This window comes from Emydura macquarii, unplaced genomic scaffold (assembly GCF_026122565.2).
Source record: "Emydura macquarii macquarii isolate MOO-44397 ecotype Brisbane River unplaced genomic scaffold, CSIRO-AGI_Emac_v2 contig_2246, whole genome shotgun sequence".
Lineage (NCBI taxonomy): Eukaryota > Metazoa > Chordata > Testudines > Chelidae > Emydura > Emydura macquarii.
The window spans coordinates 2,971,288-2,997,420 of record NW_027132383.1 but is presented as its reverse complement, the minus strand read 5'-3'; the positions used below and the strand labels follow the sequence as shown (position 1 = coordinate 2,997,420).

General features: G+C 63.5%; 1 protein-coding gene across 1 annotated transcript; it reads right to left on the bottom strand.

Moving 5' to 3' along the window:
• Positions 1-521: 521 nt before the first annotated feature.
• Positions 522-26,133, bottom strand: OPLAH (5-oxoprolinase, ATP-hydrolysing). The gene is made up of 26 exons (XM_067560186.1): positions 25,960-26,133; positions 24,761-24,952; positions 22,742-22,856; positions 22,271-22,394; positions 21,819-22,014; positions 21,218-21,383; positions 20,795-20,933; positions 19,775-19,842; positions 19,424-19,692; positions 18,690-18,802; positions 18,036-18,206; positions 17,637-17,774; positions 17,111-17,249; positions 16,411-16,523; positions 15,181-15,332; positions 6,413-6,573; positions 6,168-6,269; positions 5,595-5,769; positions 4,962-5,146; positions 4,682-4,828; positions 4,217-4,351; positions 3,385-3,534; positions 2,776-2,933; positions 2,261-2,421; positions 1,959-2,056; positions 522-1,560 (listed from the first exon to the last, which is right to left on the bottom strand). Exons 1-26 carry the CDS (start codon positions 26,131-26,133, stop codon positions 1,408-1,410), a joined length of 3,894 nt encoding a protein of 1,297 aa, XP_067416287.1. The 3' UTR covers positions 522-1,407.

The following is a 26,133-nucleotide window of genomic DNA, read 5'->3' as shown; positions in this document are numbered from 1 at the left end:
GGTGAGGCCGCATTTAGAATACTGTGTCCAGTTTTGGGCCCCCCACTACAAAAAAGATGTGGACAATTTGGAGAGAGTGCAGCGGAGGGCAACCAAAATGATTAGGGGCTGGAGCACAGGACTTATGAGGAGAGGCTGAGGGAACTGGGCTTGTTTAGTCTGCAAAAGAGAAGAGTGAGGGGGATTTGATAGCGGCTTTTAACTACCTGAAAGGGGGTTCTAGGGAGGATGGGGCTAGGCTGTTCTCGGTGGTGGCAGATGACAGAACAAGGAGCAACGGTCTCAAGTTGCAGGGCTCTAGGGGACATTAGGAAAAAGTTTTTTACTAGGAGGGTGGTGAAGCATTGGAATGGGTTACCTAGCCATCCTTACAGGTTTTTAAGCTGAGGCTTGACAAAGCCCTGGTTGGGATGATATAGCTGAGGTTAGTCCTGCTTTGAGCAGGGGGTTGGACTAGATGACCTCCTGAGGTCCCTTCCAACTCTAATATTCTATGATTCTATGATTCTATGATTCTAAAGGCCAGGTCTGCTCCTGCCATCCGTGCCACCCTTACAGCTCAGGGAGACCTACTCGACTTGGCAGGGGCCCGGCTTGGGCTCAGCCAGCACCAGCGAATGAGGCTGATACTGCCAAAGTCTCCGTGCTGGATTCTATGGAAGCCCAGCCTAGCTGGGAACGTGCTGCCTGGGGCTCGATGAGACTGGCCTGCCCTTGGCATCACCTCCGCCCTCCCCTCCCCAACAGCCTGCAGACCAGTCCGCCCGGGCAGTGCGGGTGCCTCTCACCCCATCACACAGGCAGCAGACTCCCCAGCCCTGCAATGGGAGCAAACACCGCCCCCCCCTGGAGAGAACCCGAACTGCTGCATCAGCTACTCACCGCTGGGGGGCCAAATGCTGCCCTCGCTCCCCCCACAGCAACCTTACCCCCTTCCTCGCGGGGGGGGGCCTAGTTAGATCTGCTCAGCTGCTGCAGGGATGGGCCCAGAGAGCAGCAGGGGCCCCGTGGGGCCGACAGAGCAGGGATATTCAGTTCCAGCATTGGGGGGGGGGGGGGACACATTTCCCATGGTCCCCAGCCACCACCACAGGCCATGACTCGGCCCCACCTGTGCCTCCAGCCCCTTCCGCCCCGAGGCCCAAACCCTCTGCAAATGCCCAGGAATTACCCTTGCAGGTGCTCGCCCTGTTGTGGGGCAGAGAGGGGCAGGGACTCAGGCAGTATCACACGGCGAGGTGGGGCACAGCTGACAAGGGAACCCAGGTGTCCTGGTGCAATAGAGCATGCTCTCACTATTAGGAGGCCAGCCCCCTTGGCATTTGCTGGTGGCTGGGGTAGGAGAGAGGGCTGTGCCACGGCCGCTTGTTCCAGAGCCCGTGCCACGTGGGGGCTCCTCCCAGCCCTTCACACCGTCTCCTGTGCCCGGCGATAGTCGTACAGGCTGCCGCGCTCCACGAACCTCCCGGCATCGGGCGGCTGGTGCCCCTCCAGGGAATCTGCAGCGTCAGCCGCCGGTCCAAAGCCACCCCCGCCAGGGGTCTGCAAGCGGAAGACGTCCTACAGGGACGGGAGGGGAGGAGCTAGTGAGGGGAGAAGGGGGGCTGCGTGTCCAGCTGTCCCCAGACCCTGCCCAGATGGGAACAGCCCTCACTGAAGAGCCCGGAAAGGGGAATCAGAAGTGTCTGGTACAGCCAGACCACAGCACAGCCGTGCCAGCCAGCGCCCCCCCAACCCTGAGACAGCCGTGCCAGCCAGCGCCCCCTAACCCTGAGACAGCCGTGCCAGCCAGCGCCCCCCCAACCCTGAGACAGCCGTGCCAGCCAGCGCCCCCCAACCCTGAGACAGCCGTGCCAGCTAGCGCCCCTCCACCCAGACAGACAGCCCCACCCCACCCTCCCAACACTGGGACAGCCATCCCCAATCTACCACCTTCTGCTGGGGGGCTGGACTCTTACCCCGGGGAGCACTCGCACTGACGTCTTCCCCCCCAGGTTGATGGTTCGTCCGTCTCTGCGGATCAGCAGGTTCAGCCCAGGGGAGCCAGGATCCCCCCCTGCCCGGGAGAGAAAGGGGGGTCAGAGGGAAGGTCAAACGGGGGGACCGTTGGGGATACCCCGCGGGGTTAAAGGGGGGACGGTTGGGGGATACCGCGAGGGGGTGGGGGTTAGATGTGGACAGGGCGTGGAGGGGTGAGAGGGAGGGGCTGGGGCAGCAGGCGGGGGCTGGGAGACGGGGCCGGACCGCGGCAGGCGCTCACCACGCAGGCCATAGGGGCGGAAGGCGCGGCGCTCACTCAGCACGGACAGCAGCATCTCCTGGCGGAAGAGCAGCTCGCGGATCACCCCGGAACCGCCCCGGAACTGCCCGCGGCCCCCAGTGCCCCGGCACAGCCCAAAGCGACGCAGGATCACTGGGTACCTGGGGCGAAAGAGGGTGTCGCTATGGAGACGGGTGACCCCCACCCCCACCCCCACTGGCAGGACCACTGCCCCGCTGCCCAAACAGAGGGGTGACCCAGGACCCACAAGTTGGCTCAGGCCCGCCCCAGGCAGAGGTTACAGGGGCCCAAGGGCCCATCAGCTCAGTGGGGGCCCCTTAAGAGCTGGGGTTACCCCAAAGGTCTTGGGTGGCCTGGCTGCTATTGCTACGCCAAGGGACCCCCACCCGCTCCATCCCGCCCCCCACAAGGCCCTTCTGCCAGAACCGCCCCCGTGCCCCCCAAGGAGACGTGGCCCAGGCGAAGGGCAGGGCGCTGCTCAGCCCCGCACCCACCGTTTCTCCAGGATCTCGGGGTCAGTGATGCGGGTGTTGGTCATGTGGGTGTGCACCCCGCTGCGCCCATGCCAGTGGGGCCCGGCCCCCGCGCCGCCCGCCACCGTCTCATAGTAGCTCACGGCTTCGTTCCCAAATGTGATGTTGTTCATGCAGCCCTGGAGTCGGGGATGAGAGATGGAGGGAGAGCCGGCCCCGGGCCCCCACGGGAGAGCGTGACCCACCTGTGCCAGCCAGCCCCCTGCCCTGGGGTCCCGGTCCAAAGGAGAGGCGGTGCCAGGCACCCCGCCAGGCCCTGGCCCAGCCCCAGCCAGGGCAGTTGGAAGAGGGAGAGCCCGTCCCAAGGGATGCCCAGCCCCAGCCCGCGGGATATCCCCAGCCACCAGGGCCCATTCAGCAAGGACCTCGCCTTGACTGGACGCAGCCACCACGCCACCCTCCCTATGCCCCATGCCCGCCGGCTAGAGGAATCGCCAGGCCCCAGTGCCTCTGTGTTCCCACCCTGTCCTCGCTCAGGAGGGCCCAGCCAGGTGAGACCCAGGGCCCAGCCCCACGGCCGCCCCTCCCCAGACTCACACAGGGGCGGGCCGCCCCCCCCCACACTCTCACCTGGGAGGCGGCGCAGGCCCCAAAGGCCCTGAAGATCACATCCACCACCCTCTGCGAGGTCAGCACGTTGCCCCCCACCACGGCAGCCTCTGGGGAGGGGTCCAGGATGGAGCCCTGGGGAATGAGAACCTGCACCGGGGCAAGGCAGCCCTGCCGTGGGGGAGAAGGCATCAGGCTGCCCCAAGCATGCCCGCCCCTCCTGCCCCACCGCCGAGCCCAGGGGCCTCTGTGAGGGACCCTCCGCTCTGGCCTGAGCCCTCCACGGCAGCCCAGCGCGGCCGCAGGGCACAGAGAGACCTGCGGCTCCCAGCACACCCTGTGCCAACCTCAGCCACCGCACGCCCAGCACGCCCGGCTCTGCCGTGGCCTGTACCTCCCCATCCCGGCTCGAGCAGGAGCGGAGCCGTGCACACCGGGGCCTGGGGCCGCCATGCCCATCGGCTTTGCACTGAGCCAGGGACGCTGCTCGTCACACCCTTGGGGTCACTGGCATGGCCCCATCCAGAGGGCGCAGCCTAGGGGGAGGGCCCCAGCGGGCACCACCTGGCTCCCCCCTGCTCCCGTATAAAGGGGCTTGGGCAGATGCTCCCCAACGCCCTCCATGCTGCCCTGCAGACCCCCCTCCCCACTGGCCTGGGGCCTCACCCCCGAGACCAGCCCGGGGGCAGTGACTGGCCTGCGGCGCCGTCCCACGGCCGCTGCGGAGCCCTGCCGCATGCAAGGAGTTTGCTGGGTCTCAGGTCAGTTTCTAGCGGGCAGGTGCCCCCCCCTCCCCCAACTAACTGTCCCGCTGCTGGCACGGACCCGAGGGAGGGAGAGGCGGGTGCCCCACCTGGTTGAGTGGGATCTCCTGGCCCACCATGCAGCGCAGGCAGTAGATCAGGGCCGAGAGGGTGATGGCGCGTGGGGCGTTGCAGTTCCCGTGCACCTCATGGCCAGAGCCGGTGAAATCGAACACGGCCCCGCCCTGCAGAGAGTCAGGCTCAGAACACATCACAGCCCCCCCAGACTGAGAGGCAGCCCAGAACCCCCCTCCCCCAACCCAGAGTTACCCCCACGGATCCACCCCCCACACTGGGATTGCCTCAGTCCCCTCCCTCCTCACCCGTCAAATGGGAGTTCACCTCTGCCACTGGATCCCCCCACATTTGGGTTAACTCTCCTCCCGCCAGCTGGCTCCCCACAACTCTCTCATCCTCCCACCCTCCCCGCCCCCAGTTCCTCCCCCTGCAGATCCCCCCTCCTCCCAAGAGCTGGTCGCATCAGTCCCAACCCCCAGCAGAGGGGCCTGGCTCACCTCCTGTGGGTCCACCTCCACCTTCAGCCGGATGGGGGAGCCGTCGTCCATGTGATCCTCCGCCTCCACCACCATGGGGTGCGTTGCCCCCCCCCAGCGAGCAGCAAAGTCCTTCAGCATGTCCCGTACCGCCACCTCCGCGTTGGCCTGTGGGGCAGAGCGGAGCAGTGAGGGTAGGGGGCAGGGCCTGCCCCAGGGCTGGGAACGGGACGTGGAAGGCGAGGGAGCCAGACACACCCCACGTCGGGGGGAACCGACGGCCCTGCACCCCCACCCTTACCTGGATGTGCGCCATGTAGGCCTGCACCACCTCCAGCCCGTACAGGCCAATCAGCTCGCCCACCAGCTGGATCCCCTGCTGATTGGCCGCCACCTGCGCCCGCAGGTCGGACAGGTTGTCCTGGAGGTTGCGGGTGCCGCAGCTGCCCGGGATGCGGCCAGGAGCCATCAGAGCCTCGGTCACAGCTGGGGAGGGAAGGGCAGGCGTGAGAGGGGCCCTAGAGATACAGGTCCCAGCGTGCACTGCCGGCTGCGCTGCATACGGGGATATTCAGCCCCCAAGAGCCACACTTGGGTTGGGGGGTGAGGAGACGGCGCACGCTGGCTCCCAGGGTCCTCATTGGGCAGCAGGGTGGTATCGGGGGGCGAGACTGACCCAATCTCCCGCCTAGGGTGTCGGGGGAGGGGAACACCCAATGAACAAATCCTGTGCCCCCCACAGGGCTCGAAGACTGAGCCCCACCCGCCCTGCCAGGCTCACCCGGGATGGCTCCTCCAGGCCCAGAGCGCAGGGATCCCTACTGGGGGCTCCCTGGAGGTCTCCCGTCCACAGGCAGCTCCCGCCCAAGGCTGCTTAGCTCCTCACCCCCCCAGCTCATGCAGGGGGCCTCCATCCTGCCCCCTGCAGACTCACCCTCCTCCTGGAAGACTCCGTCCTTCACCAGCTTAAAGGAGACGAAGACGGCGCCTTCCTCCTGCAGTGACTTGGAGTGCGGGGGCATGGAGCCAGGCGTGATGCCGCCGATGTCCGCGTGGTGCCCGCGGCTGGCCACAAAGAACACGGGCCTCGGCACCCCTGGCCAGAACACCTGGGAGGGGGGAGCAGCTGCAATTGAGGCCAGAGACCCACATGTCCCGCAGGGGCTCAGGGCGGGGCACAGCAAGGTGTGGGGGCAACCCCCCCACGCTGTCCCTGCCCTGGGACCACACCGCTGCCCTGCAGTCACCAGCTTGCCGGCCCCGCTTGGCCCCGGCCTCTCTGCTGAGGCCACAGTGCCCTTGGGGGGGGCGCTTCTGGGGTGGGGGCAACTGCCTGCTCAGAAATGGGCTGAGACCCACAAGCTCAGGTCACACATGGGCCCGGGCTGCCCCGAGGCAGAGAACAGCTTCTGGCTGGATCCAAAGTGGGGAGCTGCAGCCCAGCAGCGCCAAATGCGCCTGGCCTGGGCCCTGCCCTGCCCGGTGCCACCAGCACGGTGCTACTCACAGGCGTGATGACAGTCAGGTCTGGGAGGTGGCTGCCCCCTGCACACGGGTGGTTGCTGAGAATCACGTCGCCCTCGTTCAGGTCAGGCCCGAGGTTCCGGATCTGAAACAGCACCGGGTGGAGGTCAGGGGCCGCCAAGGGGGTGCAAGCACTGGGGGAGCCCCCGGGCCGGGCCCAGCCCACGAAGCACAGAGCAAGGGTGCGGGAAGGTGCCAAAGAGGAGGCATCCCAGGAGCTGCTCCTACCTGGAACTGGACGGTCTCTTGCATGGCACCCAGGTGCACAGGGATGTGGGGAGCGTTGGACACCAGCCCCCCATCTGGCCCGAAGAGGGCGCATGAGAAGTCCAGCCGCTCCTTGATGTTGGTGGAGATGGCTGTTCTCTGCAGGATCCGACCCATCTGCTCTGCAGGGCGAGAGGAAACGACTACTACCCACCTCAAGGGCAGCCTTTTCACGGGAACCCCCAGCCCGTGGGTACCCCAACAGCCACATACAATCACAGACCATTAGAGTTGGCAGGAGCTCAGCAGGTATCTAGTCCCTCTAGTATCTCTAAGGATGATCTCTAGTATCTCTAAGGATGGAGATTCCACCACCTGCCTAGGTAACCCATTCCAGTGCTTCACCACCCTCCTAGGGGAAACGCTTTTCCTAATAGCCAACCTAGACCTTCCCCCCTGTAACTTGAGACCATTGCTCCTTGTTCTGTCATCTGCCACCACTGAGAACAGCCTAGCCCCATCCTCCCTAGAACCCCCTTTCAGGTAGTTAAAGGCTGCTATCAAATCCCCCCTCATTCTTCTCTTCTGCAGACTAAACAAGCCCAGTTCCCTCAGCCTCTCCTCAGAAGTCTTGTGCTCCAGCCCCCTCATCATTTTTGTTGCCCTCCGCTGGACTCTCTCTAACTTCTCCACATCCTTTTTGTAGTGGGGGGCCCAAAACTGGACACAATACTCCAAATGCAGCCTCACCAGTGCCGAATAGAGGGGAATAATCACTTCCCGCTACCTGCTGGCAATGCTCCTACTAACACAACCACCCTCCCCAGCAACCTGGCGTCCCCCTCCAGACCTGGCTCCAGCTGGCACCACGAGTCCGTCTCTCCCCCACTTCCCCAGCACCAGCCTGTCTGCACTTTGACTACCCGCCACACTCCTTGGTGCAAGAGCCTTCACCACAGCCTCTGTATCGTGGGCCCTGCAGATTTTCCCAAAGCTCAGCTGCAAACACCTGTCACCTCCCTGGCCCACATGCCTCTCGGTGCCCGCGCCCCTGTGGCTGGGCCAGCTCTCCCGTCGGCGTAGGTAACCCACCTCCCAGAGAGGCGGCAGCTGTGCCGATGGAAGCAGCTTTCCCGTCTACAGGGGGTGGACAGTCCGTATAACGCCGCCACTCAGGGCTGTGGATTTTTTGGACCCTGGGCGATGTCATTCCAGCAACACAGGCCGCAGTGCAGACCTGGCCTCAGTGGGACTCGATGAGCAGAGCTCGCGGTGTGAAGGAGGGCCGGAGCCCCAGAGGTTCAGGCGTGGAGGCACTGAGGCCGCACGGCCTACCCTGAAGGAAGAGGGAGCTCCCTTGGAGGGCGGCACATCAAAGGGGGCCCTCAGAGAAACCGTTCCAAAGCCGAACCAGTGTGTCCGTGACCGCCGGCGGCAGCGGTGGGATGCTGAACACACCAGCAGTATTTTGCTGCAGTAAAACATTAGTCAAAGGAAACAGCACGGAAATGGTGTGTAACCGCTCAGGGAGGACCTCGCAAACCTGTGTGGGGAGCGGGTTCAGAGTTGGGGGGCTCAGCAAGGGCCGCGGACTGGGCGGCTGCGGAAGGAGCATTGAACCAAGAAGCAGGTTCCAGACCCAGGCGGATTCCAAGTGGGTTTGAGACCGACAGAGGCGGCAGGGCGTCCTCCCGGTCCGATTCCCCTCGACAGATGGGAACGGTGGAAGCTGGAGCTGAGCGAAGGCGCTAGCTGGCAGAGAAAGGCAGAGAGCTGACTCTGAGAAGCAGCCAAACCATGAGGAAAAGCAGTGAACGCATGGACTGGATCTGGAGAAGCGGAGGGGCAAGAGGACCCAGGGGGCAAGTGGGAAAAGACCCACGGATGCCAGTTCCGCAGGGAGCCTAGATACCAGATTGTCACCCCAGTTTAAGCAGGGAGCTAGAGATCCTACCTCTCTGCCGTTGGGAAGGCTTGTGATTCAAAGACTGACCCTGCAGACCATCTCCCGTCTCAGCCCATAACTCGGTTTGAGGGCCACAGAGGCACACAGCCAGATGGATGGAGCCCAGACTGGGGATTATGAACAGCTGAACAAGGCTCTACAGCTTACACTTGAATTGACACCTCAGGCTTACAGGAGAAGGTTTCGGGGTGTGCAAAAGACCCAGGGTGTTACTTACATGGAAGCCGCACCCTGGTGGGAGAACAGCTCCACAAATGGGGTGAGGGGGCAGGTGTCCCAACGTGGAGGAGTTGGAGCACGTCTATGAGATCTGTCCTCACGGGCTTACAATGTGGCTAGACAAAAACCTAAGGTCTGCGTAGCCCGGGCCAGCTGGCAGATAAAGCTGTGGACAGCAGGTCTGGGTATGAAGAGAGACGCAAGGGGTCTGGCCTGGGAAGGGTAGAGTGGAGGAGCCCCAGACGTGGGAGTCAAGTAAACCCAAAGCAGGGGAGCAGCCGACCCCAGGGGAGCCCTGCTGGGGGACCACAAGGATGGAGGTGTAACGCTGCTAGGAAAACAGGCATACGTGGGCAGGCTGGTTGAGCCTTCAGGAAACAGGGTCGGCCCAGGACAGCGGGGCCAACGAAGGCAGTCTGTGGCTCAGGCTGAGAGAACTGTGGGACTGAGCTTTCGGAGGAAAGCAGCCACGCAGCCAGCTCCTGGGGGCACAGGATGCACCGGCAGACGGGCTCCCAGTGCAGGCACCAGCGTACATGTTGTCACCGAGTGGGAATTCTTCATGTTTTGTATGAATATTGTGTGTGCCTCAGTTTCCCCAATGTGGCTAACTGTGGGGGAGGGTCGTTTACTCTTTGCAGAGGCCCAGAGATACAGGCGTGACCGAGGCCTGGCTGCCTGAGGCCTGGCCCCATGCCCATGGAGGGGCCCAGAGACAATGGCCACTCCCACTGCCCGGACATTTGGCACCGACCTAGAAACAAACGACCCTGGATGGCAGCTAACAGCCAGCGGGTGTGACCAGCTGGAGAACAAAGGACTGAGGAGGGGCTGGGGGAGGGCTGTTAAGTGTGGGGCTGCTGGAAGGAGACACTTTTGGGGGTACTGGGATGAAGGAGGGGTCTGAAGGTTCCAGGACAGACGCAGAGGGACTTGGCTGTAACCTTCTGTTCTCCGTGGTAGCTAAGGCCTCTCTGCGCCGGGTTCCAGACATTTAACAACCCTCCTGCTGTTACCCTCTGGCCGAGTCACTCCACTTCAAACACGCTGGGGTGCAGGGCTCCCTTTGGGGTACAAGTCTCCCCCGGGGTCCGATGCAGAGAGCTCCTGGGGTGAAGCAGGGGCGCTGAATGCCCCGAGGGTCGGTCCCAGGAGGGATGGAGCCATGGGGCTGAGCCTGGCGAGTGTGTGACCCAAGGGGGCCGGCGCACTGAAGGGTCTTGCCAGGGACTGGTCCAGACAAAGCTGGGTGAGAGCCCCGGTCTGTGGGTCTGTGACACATGTTCTTTGTACTCTCCTGGGCTCAGACACATCTGACCCCTGGGGAGTGGAAGGATGTGATCAATGGGGAGACATCCATGGGGCAGAGAGATTCTGGGACGGAGAGACCCCTCGTCAGCCCCTGTGCGATGCAGCTCCAGTGAAGGCTGAAGAGCTGTGCGACCGGGTCAATGTTCCCATACTGGAGCCCTTTGCTCTGCCTGCAGCTCAGACCCCGGGGGGATCGGGGTGGCCGGTGGTTGGGGTTCTCCAGGACGTCAGCTCTGCTGTCCCTTGCGGAATGACTGGAGCACCTCAGATAAAACCCAAGCCCCGCTCCCCTATCAGCCATGGCTTTGAACCAAGTGGGCTGGGAGACCGGGGGCAGGTCTGCCCTTGAAGAGCTGCACCAGGGCAGCCGTGACTCTGCAGCACTTCGGCAAAGATGCTGCTCCCTCCACCCCCGTGAGAGGCGGTAGCTCGCTGACGTCACACAGCGCTGTCTGCACCAGAGCCTGGCTCGGTACAGTTACACCAAGTACGTGTGTAGGGCGGCTGGCCTCAGAGTGGAGGTGTCAGTGAAAATGCAAGTGGCTTGGCTGGCAGGGAGAAGGGGGGTCCCCCCGGGCCAATAGCACAAAGGAAAGGCTGGTAAGCTCAGGACACTGTCGGTCGGTCACCAGCCACCTCACGAAAACTCCATCCGCGCCCTGCCAGTGCCACCCCGCAGACCTGACCCGAGGGAGGAGGTGACGCTGCTCTGAACTGCGCCTGGACGCTGTGCGTTTGCGGGACTGGCCCCGGCGCGGTAAGACTCTTGGAAGTGCCTGGCAGGACAGCGAGCAAGGGGAGGGGAAAGCGGCTGCGGCATCTACAGGTAACATCGGTGGTTTGAACGTCCCCAGGTCACTGGTTAAAGTGCCCTGCTCAGTTTGGTCTCGAAGAGAGGCGACCAAGTGGGAATTTTATGTAATATTTTTATGACCCCCATTGGGCCTCAGTTTCTCCTATATTTCATGTGGCTACTGGGGGACGGGGGAGGGCTGTGTGCTCTCCGGGCTAAGAGACATGGGTATGAATTCACCAGCTGTCTGAGCAGGGACGGGTTTGACCACGTATGGGGGACAATCCAAGAAGACAATGGCAAATCCAATTCCCGGGACACTGGCAACCAGCGACTCAGGGAGAGGGAGAGAGAGAGAGAGAGAGAGAGTGGGTTCCTCTTCCCCCCCCCCCCCCCCCCCGCAGGAAAGCTGAGCAAAGATCCCAGCTCAAGAACAAAGGACTAAGAAGGCATGGGGGGGGGGGGGGGGGGGGGGTAAGTGTTGGCTGCTAGAGGGCGTTAGTTGGGGCTCTCACCTGGGAACTGACCAAGGAGGTCAGGCTAAGGGGGCCTGTCTACACTAAGGACACTAGCGTGGCCCAGCTGCCCCTGTAGCACTCCTGGGAGGGGTTCTCCCGTCGGCACAGGTATCCACCTCCCCGAGATACGGTAGCTAGATCAGCAGAATTCTTCCATCGATCTAGCGCTGTCTACACGGGGACTGGGTCAGCCTCAGCTATGCCCCTCGGGGGGTGGAGTTTTCACACTCCTGGCTGAGGCAGTTAAACCAACCTGATTTTCTAGTGTAGACCAGGCCTGAGAGAGACAGAGCCCGAAGATGGAGTTCACTACGGGTTGGCCTGGCTCTGGGCTAACCAGCAGGGACTTGGACTCTGCGTTAACCAGTCACGAGAGTGAAATGCCTGCCAGCTGCATGGAAACTTTTGACAAACACCATAATAGAGGCTCAAACTACAGGCATACCACAAATAAAAAACCAGTGAGAGGGCCAAAGACCATGGCTAACCAAGAGAGTAAAAGAGGTGGTTAGAAACAAAAAGACATCTTTCAAAACTGGGAAGTCAAATCTTACTGAGGAAAATAGACAGGAGCGTACGTTTTGGTAAGTCGGGTGTAACAGGATAATGAGGCAGACCAAAAAAGAATTTGAGGAGCAAGTAGCAAAAGACACAAAAATGAACGGCACCATTTTTTAAGTCCATCAGAAGCAGGAAGCTGCTAAACCATCAGGGGGCCACTGGACAATCAAGAAGCTAAAGCAGCACTCAAGGAAGACAAGGGCTGTTGCAGAGAAGCTCAATGAATTCTTTGCATCGGTCTTTGAGGCAGAGGACATATGGGAAAGTCCCACACCGGAGCCATTCTTTTTTGGTGACAAATCTGAGGAACTGTCCCAGACTGAGCTGTCATTAGAGGAGGTTTTGGAACAAATTGATAAATTAAACAGTGATAAGTCACTAGGACCAAATGGGATTCACCCAAGAGTTCTGAAGGAACTCAGATATGAAACTGCAGAACTACAAAACTGTGGTATTTGTAACCTATCATTCAAACCAGCCTCTGCACCAAAGGACTGGAGGGGGAGCTAACGTGACACCCATTTATAAAAAAGGCTCCAGAGGTGATCCCGGCAATTACAGGTGGTTATTTCACTTATATTACTTCAGTCCCAGGTATAAGTAGCTGAAACTATAATAAAGTTATCAGATACATAGACAAACACAGTTTGTTGGGAAAGGGCAACACCGTTTTTGTAAAGGGAAATCATGCCTCGCCAATCTACTAGAATCCTTTGAGGGGGTCAACAAACATGCGGATCAGGGTGACCCAGTGGACACCGTATACTTGGACTTCCAGAAAGCCTTTCACAATGTTGCTCACAAAAGGCTCTCAAGCAAAGTGGTCATGGGATGAGAGGGAAGGTCCTCCCATGGATCAGGAACTGGTAAAAGGACAGGAAACAAAGGGTAGGGATAAGTAGTCAGTGTTCACAGAGGAGAGAGGTATACACCAGGGTCTCCCAGGGATCTGTACTGGGACCTGATCTGGGAAAAGAGGTAAGCAATGAGGTGGCAAATTTGCAGCTGATACTAAACTACTCAAGATAGTTCAGTCCAAAGCAGACTGCGAAGAGTTACAAAAGGATCTCACAACTCTGGGTGACTGGGCAACACAATGGCAGATGAAATTCAATATTGATAAATGCAAAGTGCTGCACATTGGAAAACATCGTCCCAGCTATGCATTCAAAACGATGGGGTCTAAATTAGCTGTTGCCATTCAGGAAAGATCTTGGAGTCACTGTAAAAACACAGTTCAGTAAAAACATTCGTTCCATGTGCAGCAGCAGCCAAACTAGCTACCAGAATGTTAGGGACCATTGGGAAAGGGAAAGATAAGGCAGAAAATATCATAATGTCACTATGTAAAACCATGGCACACCCACACCTTGAATACTGTTTGCAGACCTGGTCAGCCCATCTCAAAAAAGATACATAACAATTGGAAAAAGTATAGAGACGGGCAACAAAAGAGATGAGGGGTGTCACGTGGGCTGGCTTGAGCGGGGGGGAAGGGGGGCATTTAGTAGTTGTGTGACATCAGTATGGTAGAATCATGATAATGCGTGTGAGGTACATCATGTCAGGTACCGTTAGAAAGAATATATTGTGCTGAGTAAGATACTAATACTTGTGTTCATGTATTATGTGTAAAATGAAAGTTATGGATGTATTGTTATTTCTGTATGTCAGTTTGGGCTGGCTGGGACACACCCCAGACAGAGAGGCAGCAAGACAATAGCTGGCTTAATGGCCCATTGAGACACTCACAGGTGGGAGGGGCCCAAGCACACCTGAAGAGGCACCAGGATTGGCCCATGTGACTCTGGACTCCATTTTGGGTCGTGTGACTGTCCACAGGCTGCATGCCGGGGGAGGGGGTTTATAAGATCAAACCACAGGATCCATCTTGGTCTTTGTTCCTGTCCACCTGCCTCTGGACCAATTCATCTTGCAACTGAACTGAAGGACTCAGACCCATCCAGATACTGGATGTGAACCAGAGGGAACTATACAAGCCTGCAACTCCACATTTCTTCTAGACACCTGATGTAAATGGACTTTTAATCATTTGTATATCTGTGATTTACTTTAACCCTTTAACATTTCTCTCGTGGTCTATTTCTTTCTTTTTACAATAAACCTTTAGTTCTAGTTACTGAAGGATTGGCTGCCAGCGTGGGATTTTAGGTAAGGTCCAAACTTATATTGCTCTGGTGCTGTGGCTGACCCCCTGGGGTCAGAGGGAACCTTTTTAGTAAAGAGCATGGAGTTTAAATAACTGGTCTCTTTGCTGGACCTAGTGCTGATTTGGGAGCCTGGAGCTGAACTGCAGTAAAGGGGGTTGTGTGCATTTGTGTACTGGCTTCTGTGGGGATTCAGAAGCATTGTTTGTGGCTGGTTGGGAAGTCTGGCTTCAGTGCCACCCACCAGTGCTGGGAGAATCTGCTCTCCTTTTACAGCCTGCCCTGACCTTGGCATTATCAGTTGGCTGCCATGGGCACGGACGGGTCACAAGGGGTATGAGAGATTAAAAAGCCTGGGACTGTTCATCTTATAAAAGAGAGGACTAAGGGGGTATGACAGAGGTCTAAAATCATTAATGGTGCAGAGAACATGAATAGGGAAGTGTTATTTATCCCTTCACATAACACAAGAATCAGGGATCACCCAGTGAAATCAGAATCATAGAATCACAGGGTTAGCAGGGGTCATCTGGTCTAACCCCTACCAAGATGCAGGATTTGTTGTCTCTAACCTAACCATTTAAAGGTTTAAAACAAACACAAGGAAATACTTCTTCACCCAGCGCACAGTCAGCCTGTGGAACTCACGGCCAGGGGATGTTGTGAAGGCCAAAAGCATAACTGGGTTCAAAAGAGAGCTAGGTAAGTTCATGGAGGATGGTCAGGGACACAGCCCCATGCTCCAGGTGTCCCTGAACCACTGACTGACAGAAGCCGGGCCTGGCCGACGGGCTGGATCACTCGATAATTGCCCTGTTCTGTTCGCTCCCGCTGAAGCACCTGGCACCGGCACTGTCAGAAGACGGGATACTGGTCTAGATGGACCATGGGTCTGACCCAGGACAGCCTTTTTATGTTAGCACTGACTAACCTCAGCTGTCGTGACAGCGCTGTGTGAGCGTCCCTGCAAACGCTGGGTGAGGCGCGTTAGCCCCTGCGGAGGGACCAGTCTCCACCAGAGCCGCGGGACGGAGCTGATGGTGTGAAACAGGAGGGCTGGAGCCCCAGGGGTGCGTCAGGAGGCGGTGAAGCCACACAGCCAACCCTGCAGGAAAAGTGAGATCCCCAGGGCGTCTGGCACACTGAAGGGGGCCTGCAAGAAACCGTTCCAAAGCTGGGGCTGGAGCCCCGATCCTGTGGCTCTGTGACACACGTGGAGAGAGGGCCTGGGGCGCCCGTGGCAGCCGCCTCACCTGCAATGCCCATGAAGCGGTGGGAGAAGATGGAGAGCTGGATGGCGTCCAGCTGCGTGCTGATGGGGCTCTGCTTCTCGGCGCTCACGGCTATGCTGATGTCCCCGCGGCGGGTGATGGAGGCCGTGCAGCCCGGCTCCACGAGGATGGTGCTGAGGGACGAGGCTGTGTCACTGCACCGCACACCCCTGGGGACGGCCCCCAGAGCAGCACTTCCCACCCCATCGTCCTCCCCAAATTCCGCCTGGTGCACAGGAGGGACGGAGGAGAAGCGGCTTCCACAGCCAGAGAGCCATGGGCGGCGGGTATAAAAGGCGTGGGGAGGCTTAGCCCCCCCAGACAGCCGCTCCCCCTCTCCGCCCCACCCCCACTCCTGCTCAGCCCCCCCTGCCCACCGCTTGGGCCACCTGGCAGCACGGGCGTCGGGAGCTCCCTACCCTCAACACGGACACCGGGGCCGGGCAGGATCCTGTGCCACCTGCCCCAGCCGGGTCACGAGCACCCCGGGAGGCGCAGGCAGGGCCTCTGGGCACCTCCCCCAGGGCAGGGCTGGTGCGGGGCTGGAGACAGATCCCGTGAGCAGCCCACACGCCCCACGGGGCCCATGGCCTCGCGCCCCGGGCTGCTGCAGCGGGAGCCGCCCACGGCCTCCACATGCCGCCATGGGAGGGGCTGGCCCGGCCCATCCCATCAGCTGCTTCTGTGCATGGCAGACCTAGCCTGAGGGGCCTGGCGCCACAGCCACTGCCCTCCAGCAGTGCGGGGAGCATGGCACGGGGCCCGGCACAGGCTGCACCCCGGAGAACAAAGGGTGCCCGGCGCCTGCCCACCCTGCCTGGTGGCACAGAGAGATGTGAGCGGGGAGGGCGAAGAGACCTGAGCCGTGGGCAGGGGAGCCTCAGGGAGAGGGCCAAGTGGGAACGGGGTCTGGGGCAGAGCGGGACTGGTGCGTGGGCGGGGCCTCGGGGAGGGGGCAGAGCAGGGGGTGGGACTACGGTGCCCCCCTGCCCAGCCTCCCCAAAGGCAGGAATCCCTGCTGCCCACGCAGAGAGCAAGGCAGAGGCTGGGCCAGGAACGGCAGCCAGGCGTGCTGACGCCTGACCCCAGCCCCTCGCAGCTCTACCCTCCCGAGGCCAGGCACGGAACCCAGGTGTCCTGAGGCCCCGCTCCTTGCTTTATTCCCTGGAGCAGCTCTGACTCTGCCCTGGCTGCGTCTGCCTTTCCTCCCACCTGTTCTTATCGATGATGATGGCGGGGCCAGGGATGGTGTGGCCCGAGGACAGATCCTCCAGCAGGTACACACAGGTGTCCAGGTGGCGGTCTGTCATATAGCAGCGGGTCACCTGCCCAGGGAGAGGAGCGATGCCCTGTGAGTGCCTGCGCCCAGGCCCCCCCCAATCCCCGCCCCGCTGTGCATCACTTCATGGGGAATCCCTCCCCCGCGACTCCCGATGGAGATGGAGCCTGTGTCTCAGCAGTTCAGGCCAGGTGAGACCCGGGCACTGAGTCTGCCCAGCCCCGGAGGAGCCGTCCAGACCCACAGGGCAGGGGTCAGCGTAGTCAGACCACGACTGCCCCCCTCCACTCTGCCAGCGTCCCGCAGGCCTGTGCTGCCCCCACCGCATGCCCTGTGCAGAGCTCCCGCTGCCCCACACGGCAGGGCTGCCTGGGCAGAGCCGAGCCCCTGGGATCTGCTGCGAGGCAGGGGACGGGGGAGGACTGGCAGGTCGCTGGCCGGCAGGAGCACTGTGGGATTGCACGGGGAGAGGGGCGGCCCAGTCCCAGAGCCCGCCTGCACCGGCCTTCGCACAGGCCAGGAGAGGCCCCCACATCCTGGAGCGCTCGGTGTCAGGCGCTGGGGAGCGGCCCCGGGAAGGGGGGGTGGCACACGGCGGGGGGAGGGGAGCGAGCGTGGCTGCCTGGGTCTCACCGTCTCCAGGCGGGGGGGTCTCCCACTCTCCGCAACGGGGTCGTCCTGGCCAATCCTGGTGCTGCCGATGCCTCGAACCCGCACGTCGTCCACCACCACGGGGCGCCCCGGGATGGTGAAGCCAAACTCCTTCAGGTACCTGCGGGGCCAAGGCAGCCGCTAGCCCAGACACATGCTGCACCGGGGTGGGGTGGGGGAGGGGCCAGGCATGTGGCTGGGAGCAAACCCCGCTGCACCCCTTGCAGAGCAGCTGAGGAGTCTGGGCAGCAGCTGGGGGGCAGTGAGGGGGCAGGCAGGGGGGCAGGCAGGGGTCCCCTGGGCCATGGACTGACAGGTACAAGGCAAGTGGCAGCCCACTAGCTCCTGGGCCCTTGGGCTCATGCCACGGTGCCGGTCTGTCATTCTGCAGCAGCCCCCCTCCCCCGGTGCCCAGGCAAGGCCCCTACTGGAGGGGACGGCACCCCACACACAGTGCTGCGGGGGGGTGGAGGGGCCCGGCCCCCCAGGCAGGGCAAGGGACACTCACCTGCTGGAGAAGGCGGCCCGGAAGTCCCCGGCCCGGCAGGACTCGGAGGTGGCCGGGTGCCCCTTGGCCGAGCACATGAGGGCACAGTCCGTGCGCTCGTAGCGCAGGTGCAGGAAGGGCTCCGTGCAGATCTGAGACCTGGGCGGGGGGAGGAGTTAGCGGGGGACGAGGGGGTCTGCACAGAGACCCGCCTGCCCACTGCGTGCCAGGGAGCCCCTCCGCCCGCCCGCCCGCGCAGAGAACCGTGGAGGGGCTGATGGGGATCCCTGGGCTGAGGGTGACCCCATGCAGCCTCCTGAATGCACCGGGCAGGGCTCTTGGTCGGGGAGCTCTGGCCTGCAAGCAGTGCCCCACCCCCTGGGCCCATGCCAAGGTGGGCCGCCCCCATGCCAGGGCTACCTGGAGAAGCCCTGGGCCTGCAGGGCCCGCACACACTCCGTCTCCAGCGCCGCGATGCGCTCGTCCAGCTGGGCATAGGCCCCGGGCCCGTAGTGCAGGGAGCAGGGCTCCTGGGCCTCGTGCACCACGTCTGCCAGGGCCAGGCCGTAGGCCGAGAGGATCCCGCTGTGTCTGCAAGGAGACCCGGGGTGAGGGCGGCGCCCACCCAGCCTGTCTGCAGCAGGGGTCGCCCGTCCGAGCCGGGCGCTGAGTGGCCCCGGGCCGGTCCCCGTGTGCAGAGCCGACCCCCCCAGAGCCCAGCCCCCCGCTGCGCCCCCCACTCCCAGTGCCCGGCCCTGCTCTCCCAGCCCCCTCTGGGCCCCCCTTACCACTGCCCGGGCCCACTACCCCCAGCCTCTGACACAGGCAGCAGCAGGGACACTGAAATCAATAACCCCCGACCCTACCCAAACAACGCAGCCCGCCCTATAGTACAGAGCTGAGCTCCCAGCACAGCTATAGGGCACGTGGAGAGCCCTCTCCCCCTCCCCACCGAGACCCATGGAGCTCTCCGTACCTGCCCTCCCCACACAGACCACCCTGCCTGCCCCCTGCCCCCGGGCTCTGTGGGGCCCTGGCCCGCAACTCTCCCTCCCCCAGCTCCCCGGCACGTACTTGTGAATGAACACCTTCCTCATGCCCAGCGTGCGGGCGATGGCGCAGGCGTGCTGCCCCCCCGCACCGCCAAAGCAGGCCAGCACGTGGCAGGAGGTGTCGTGGCCCCTCGCCTGCCGGAACCACAGGGAGCATCACCCACAGGAACAGCAAACCACCCCCCAGGGAACCGAGCCTCCCCACCCCCCCGGCGAGACCCAGGGACCATCCTCCCCCATCCCCCCCCCAGGGAACTGAGCACTCTCCCTGGCGAGACCAGGGAACCAAAACCCCCGCCCCAGTGACCAGGGAACTGACCCCCCGAAGGGAACTGAGGCCCCTCCCCAGCGAGACCAGGGACCATCCTCCCCCATCCCCCCCGGAACGAGCCCTGGGGAACCCGTCCCACTCGCTGAGGCTGCACTGCTCCTGAGGTCCCTTCCAACTCTAATATTCTATGATTCTATGATTCTATGATCAGCCTGGCCTGAGCCCTGCCCTTAGCGCTCCGCACTGCGCGTCCCCGTCCCCCCAACGCTGGTGGCTGGACTAGCTGGGGTGCACAGGCTGCCCCGTGGCAGAGCCAGGAGCTGCCCATGCCCGGATCTGGCTTTGCTCCCAGCGCTGGCGGAGGAGCAGAGGTGGGGGCTCCTTTGCATTTGTCGGAGGGAGGTGCCCTGCCGGCCCTGGGGAGCGGAGGGGGCAGGTGGCACCGTCTTGGGGTAGATGGGCTGTGGCACTGCCCCCGCCCCTACCTGGGTCAGGGAGCGGATGGGCCGGCACATGGCCTCGTTGGCCACCCGGATGAAGCCCATGGCTACCTCCTCCATGGTGAGGGGAGGGTGTGGGTCCGGCGCCTGGCTGGCCAGGAAGGCGTTCACGCGGGCCGTGAGCTCCTGGAAGGCCTGCAGGGTGGCGTCCCGCGACAGCGGCTGGTCCTCGCCCGGCCCGAAGATGTGGGGGAAGTACTGGGGCAGCAGGCGGCCCAGGCACAGGTTGGCGTCAGTCACTGTCAGGGGTCCCCCTGCAAGGACAAGCGGGGTCAGTCGCTCCCGCTCACCAGCCCACACGGACACCGCCCCGGGACAGCAGAGCCACGGCCTCACCTTTCCTGTAGCAGGCGGGGCCGGGATGAGCCCCCGCGGACTCGGGACCAACCACAAACAGCCCGGACCTGGCAGGAGAGAGGGGGGCACGTTACCGCAGCACTCGCCAGCCTCGGGGCTCCTCCTGCAGCTCTGCGGCGTGCCCCGGGTAAGAGCCGCGCACCCGGCAGTTTGGGACAGGAAGTGAGGGAGAACCTTGTGCCCAGCTGAAGGCACGTGGGGAAGAGAGGGCTGGAAAAGAGTGACCTAGAGCGGAACCAGGCAGGGACACGCGCCAGCCCCGGGAAGCACAGGAAATCGCCAATGAACACAAGGGCCAGGAGCCCTGTTACCCCTGTTAGCTCCAGGCTGGGGTGTCTGGGCACAGACCGAGGGGGAGAGGCCCCTACTGACCCCCAACCAGCGGCTCAGCGCCCCTCGCACCAGACTGGGGCACCGGGGCCAGCATGGACTCACAGGAGAGCACCCGCTATTGAGGGGAACCGGGCAGCCCGACTGCTCCTAGCAGCACCTCCCGGAGCTGCCCTGACCCCGCCCAGCTCAGGGGTGCTGACGTTACCCTAGCACGGGGAGGGGAGACGGAGCCCGGGACGAGGCTGGTGCGAGCCACGAATGGCCGACGTGCCAGGGGCCCGGTGCTGAAACTCAAAGTGCAGCACTCGGGCCAGGAACGTCCGAGTGTTTGGAACAAGAACGGCCAGTCCGGCCCCGGGAGCTGCACATGAACCAGCCCCGAGGAGCAGCTGGCCGGCGCAGAGCCAGCCCCGTGCTGCCCTCACCATGCTAAGGTCCCAACCCCAGCCCGCGCTCTGGGGCACTCGCCCGGCCCACAAGCAGAACCGGCTTGCTAGGCCTGGAGGGGGTGTCACGCAGGTGTGTAGGAGGGGCTCGTGCCTCCTGGGGCTCACCCCTCTCCAAGGGGAGATGAGGGCCCCACAGCTGAGCCAGCCGGGTCCCGTGGGCTGGGGGAGACTCGCCAGGAGCTGGTGTGGGCCCACGGGGGCGCAGGCAGACACCCACCGGAAGAAAAGCATGGAGCCGCCGCCGGCCGCCACGGTGTTGATGTCCAGCTGGGGGGCCTGGATGCTGATCCCGGCTGTGGTGGCCTCGAAGACGTGCTCGTACTCGCCGGCGTAGCGGCTGACGTCCGTCGAGGTGCCTGTGGGAAATCCAAGTCAGCCCCTTGCCCCGGGCCCCAGCCAGGGCTCCCGGAGCTGGTTCCATCCAGCAGGCTCCAGCCCCGGGGCCTGCAGCCTGCACGGGGCAGGGTGACATCCCGGCTTCCCCGGCCACTCCCTGCCCGGGGGAGCCAGCTCTGCCGTGCACTGGGAGGGGTGTGTGACGGGGACTCCGGCCCCGCTGGTAACAGGGCTGAGACCCTCCCCAGCCCCAGTCACAGGGCGAGGGAGAAACACCCCTGCCCCCGGTGTGGGCGTCACCCACCTCCCATGTCAAAGCCGATCACGGGCTGCCCGTCCTCCTGGCTGTAGGTGGTGATCGCGTAGCCCACGACGCCGCCCGCGGGACCAGACAGGATGGCCCGGGAGCCACTGAACTGCCCCATGGGGGTCAGGCCCCCGTCGGAGCGCATGAAGAGCACCTGGGTGTCCTGTGGGGGGAGCCGGAGAGAGAAGGTGAGCCTGGAGCCAGGTGGGAGGAGGGGGTGGGGCCCTGCACGGACCACGGGAGAAATGCAGAGCAGGACCTAGTGTCCCCAGCTAGCACCGGGCCAGCAGCACTGGGCTGGGCCCTGGGACGCAGGCTGGGTCCAGGCGAGGGGCTCTGGGACAGGCCCCAGGCAGGGAGAGGGGCCCTGGCATGGGGACACAGACCAGGTGCAGAGGAGCCCATGTGGCAGAGGGGCAGAGCTGGGAGTGGCCGTGTGGGGAGTTGAGAAGAGCCACGTCTGTCTGGGTCAGTGGGGCAGCGCCAAGGGGCAGGGGCTGTTCAGGGCAATGGCCACCCAGCGGCTGGGGCCATGCGGGAGCGGTGGGTCCCTGGAGGGGATGCGAGCGACAGAGCCGTGCCGGCATGCCACGCTCACCTGGAGCTGCTGAGAGAAGCTGGCGCGGAAGCCGTCGAGGTAGCGGTGGATGCAGGGGGTCAGGTAGGCGTCGGCGCAGGCGGTGTACCCACGCGGTACCACCCGCACCATGGGCATCACTGAGGAGGACAGCGACACGTGCTGGAAGCCCAGCTCCCGGGCCAGCGCCCCCACCTCTTGCTCATGGACCGGCCAGCTGCCAGGAGAGAGCGGAGTCCGGGATCTGGGGAGCGAAGGGGGGCAGGGCAGCTCCCGCTTCCCAAAGCAGCATGTGGCCCGGCACGTTTCCAACGCATCTGCAGGGTGGAAGGCTCCTGCCCGCACCCCCAGTGCCACGGGGGATCCCCTCACGGCCCCGCTGCTCCTCCCAGCACATCCCCGCCCACCTGCTACACCGGGGGCCATGTAGGGCCCAGCGGGGCCCGGCCTAGAACCTGCCTGGAGGGACTCACGCGTAGGAGTGCATGAGCACCACGGCCAGGCTCCGGATCCCCCGCGCCAGCAGCCGCTGGAGGTCTCCCCTCAGCGTGGTTAGGTCCACGGGCTGCTGCACCATCAGCAAATCCCCCGTCACGCCTGGGAGGGGACGGAGCCAAGTCAGAGGGGCCCAGGCATACAAACCGCACCCCCAGTGCCCCCCGGGGCGGAGGGTCAGACAGCCAGGGGAGGCAACGGGGCAGTGTGGGAGGAGACTGGCTGAGGGCAGGGAGCCAAGGGGGGCAGGAATAGGCGAGAAGGGGAAATTGGGGCCTTGGGGAGACACCAAAGGGAGGAGCAAAGGGACACGGGATGAACCCCTCCAGGGCGCTGCCCACTGGGTATGCACCAGGAGGGGGTCCCCAGCAGGCTGGCCTGCCCCGACTACCCCCCGCCCCGGCTGGGCGGCCACTTCCACCACTCTCCGCCTGGCTCCAATCACCAACCTGGGAGCGCCTGGCCGGGGTCGGCCCCGGGGAGCTGGCAGCCGGGGTGGTGCAGGATCAGCCGCTCGTCTACCTCGACCACCTCCTCATAGAGCAGCTCGGGCGCGGCCACCGCCTGGGGACACAACGGGGGGGGGCCGGTCACCGCCAGGCTGGGGACATGGGAGGGGGCAGGATGGAGTGTGGGGACCAGGTGAGGGCAGGGCCAGCCGCACATTCCCCCTGCCTCCCGCATGGTCTGGGGCAGATCCAGGGACTGGCTCTCATCCCACCCCACCCCCTGGATCCTCTGCTCTGGCTGCCCGGGCGAAGGCATGGGGGGGTTCACTCCCCCCTCCTTGCTGCCATTCTTGCCATCACTCTGGTCTCCTGCTACCACCCCCCACTCTCTTTCCATGGGGACTGGGGCATGTGTGTGCACTGGGCCCCCCCACTCCAGGGGGTGAGGCTGCTCCACATCCCGCTGACGCCCTGCCCCCGTCCCGGTCTCTCTCAGCCACTCCGGCTCCCCACGGGGGTGGGTTCTCTCCCCACCGCCCACCTGTCCCAGGTGAGCAGCTGAATCTCAGGCCCTGCTCTCGCCGGGCCCCCACGGGGTTTGAGGCCCTGGTTTAGCCTCGGCAGCATCATTTCCTTCCCTCTTCCAGACCATTCTGGGGGCGACTCCCACCCCCCGTCTCCGGCTCCAGGGGCTGCCGCACAGGCTCCGTGGCAATGACCTCGGCCCCCTCGCTGTGGCGTCCGACCGGCGCAGTCACACACGGGTTCACCCCTCTTGCCCCCGGGAGCTGCCGATGCCGACAGGCCCGGAGAGGCTAAGGCTCCGTCTACACAGCAAAACACACCTGGGCAGCAAGTCTCAGAGCCGAAGGCAGCCGCCTTGGGCTCCTGCCAGGGAGCTAACACCGGCCGTGTAGACATTCCTGCTGGTGCTGGAGCCAGGCTCTGAGGCCCAGCGAGGGGGGTCTCGGATCCCAGCCTTCAGCCCACGGCCAAACGTCTACTCTGCTGTGTGAAGCCGCACAGCGCGAGCCCCGGGGCCCTGAGTCAGCCGACCCACGCGCTCAGACTTGCTGCTGCGGGGCGTGCTGTGGTGCCGGTGTGCCCGCAGGGACTCGCCCCGTCATGCCCGCTGGAGCCTCCCGCCTAGAACAACGAGCGCCAGAGCTGACAGGACTGGGCTCTCTGGAGTCACCCCTGCCAGCCCCAGAGTGCCAGGTCTGATTGGGCCTGCCAGCTGGAGTGTATGGATGGACAGTCATTCCCCCTCCAGGGCGCTGGGCCCCCAGTGCCAGTCAGAGCACGTGGGGGGCTCCGTGAAGTCTGATTTGGAGAAGCTCAGAGATGAAAAGGATTCTGTGGAGAGACCAATTCCTTTGCCTGGGGGGGGGAGGGGGGGGGCCTGCAGGACAAACCCGGGGATTAAAGGCTCAAACCAGGCATGTGCAAACAGCAGGGGGGGAGCCTCAGGGGAGAGCCGCAGCTGGGGGGTCTGTGGCTAGGGATGGAGCAGCAGCTGCTGGAGGCTGGAGCTGCCACGTGGCCCCAGCGCCAGCCAAGTGCAGATAAAGGGAGGCAGGCATTGCAGCCACAAGATTAGCTGCGGAATCCAGCCCAGGCTCCTTCCAAACAATGGGCCCCTCTGACGCGGTTCCCAAGGACATTGTCTCTGGGTCAGTGCGCGGGGCCCTTCCCGGGACACTCCCGCAGGGCGACGCCCCCAGGGACTCACGTGCTGGATTCACGAGCGCGCCCGGCCCAGCTGGCTGGAACAACTCTGCGCTCCGACTGTGCCAGCCAATGCCCAGGCGCAGCGCCTCACCCGCCCTGCCTGGCTGCCCCAAGCATGTGGGAAGGGGTCAGGTGGGGGCTGACTCAGGCAGTGATGGAGCATGCAGGAGAATCCTGCACAGATTCCAGATGCTCCCGGAGCCAGGAGCTGAAGCCCCGAGAGCTCCTTGCCTGGCCCACAAGGGCACTGGATGGGCGCACGTGGACAAGGCCCGGCTGGGGACTCACCAGGTCAAAGATTCTGGGCCGGGCCTGGTTGCCGATGTGCAGGAGATCCCGGAAGCCCTTGGTGACCAGCAGGGCGATCCGCTCCCCCTTGCGCTCCAGCAGGGCGTTGGTGGCCACCGTGGTCCCCATGCGAATCCACTCTATCCGCGATGCGTCCAGGGGGCGGTCACAGGGAAAGGGAGAGCCACATTCCTGCGGGGACGCGCCTGGTTACTGCAGGGCAGCCTCTGCCCTCCTGGGAGCTCAGAGCACCTCATGCGCATGGACCTGGGAGGGGAGAGTCACTGTCCCCAGGTGTCAATGGGGAAGCTGAGGCGCAGAGGGGCAGAAGCTGGCCCAAGGTCATCCAACGAGCCAGGGGAGGAGCTGGAAACACCCAGGAGCCCTGGCTCCCAGCTCAGGGCTTTCACCTTGGGGGCCCTTCATGAACCATGACCCAGCACGACCACGGTCTACCCCTTCCTCAGGCAGACCCAGGCCCGGCAGCATTCCCTTAAGGAGAACAGGGGGTGCTGGGGCCCCCCACCACGACGCATCTGTCAGGAGAGCTCCCCCCTCAGGGTATCACAGGCTACGCCCCCTTCTTGCACCAAACACAGCTGGGCCAGGAAGACACGACCATCCCCTCCCAGGTGGGACAGCATCACGCCGACACCTTCATGAGGGAGGTCACGCCTCCCCTCCCACCAAAGCCGCTGGCAGCGGGGGCCGGATCCACAGGCAGGGTACGGGCTGCTTGGATGGCAGCGGGACGTGTGTGCCTGACTGCCTGACGGACAGACAGGGTGAGACGCTGCCCAGACTGGTCTGACCAGCGGCAGCCCAGGGGGAGGTTTTGCTCCGACGACCCTTTGCTGTGATCTGCTGAGGTGCAGAGGAGGCTCACGGGCCTGGAAGGGCAGGCTGGGCTGACCGGGGCAAACAGCGAGCCAACTGGACCCTCTGAGGCAGGGAGCGGGGACTGGCCAGGCCCACGGGTATGTGCCAGTGCAGTGAGCATTGGTGACCCAGCACGCCCCTTGGCACCCGATCCAGCATGCGGCTGTTACAGCTGCCGGCCAGGGGCCCGGCTCCGGCCACAGGGGCGCGTGGCTATCTCATGCCCGCTCACGGCCAGGACTGCGACCACGTTATAGGTCTATGAGCGGATTCCCTGGCTGCCCCAGGCACTGCCCGCCTCCCTGTGCCCTGCCCCTCACCTCCTGCAGGATGCGGCGGATGCCCTCCGTGGGCGCATCGCTGTAGTTGGCTGGGTCCTCGGACAGCAGCTTCATCACGCGGACGCGCCCCCCAGGGCAGCGGGCAAAGACATCGGTGAAGGTGCCACCGCGGTCGATGGCGAACTGGAACTTGCTGGGGCTTGGCACGGCCAT

Coding starts and splice junctions, on each gene's coding strand:
- OPLAH (XM_067560186.1), bottom strand. CDS start 26,133: ATGGCCGTGCCAAGCCCCAGCAAGTTCCAGTTCGCCATCGACCGCGGT. Junction 17,250..17,636: donor CGGGCCGCCTTCTCCAGCAG/GTGAGTGTCCCT, acceptor TTGGCCCCGCAG/GTACCTGAAGGAGTTTGGCT. Junction 5,147..5,594: donor CGGAGTCTTCCAGGAGGAGG/GTGAGTCTGCAG, acceptor TTCCCTCCCCAG/CTGTGACCGAGGCTCTGATG.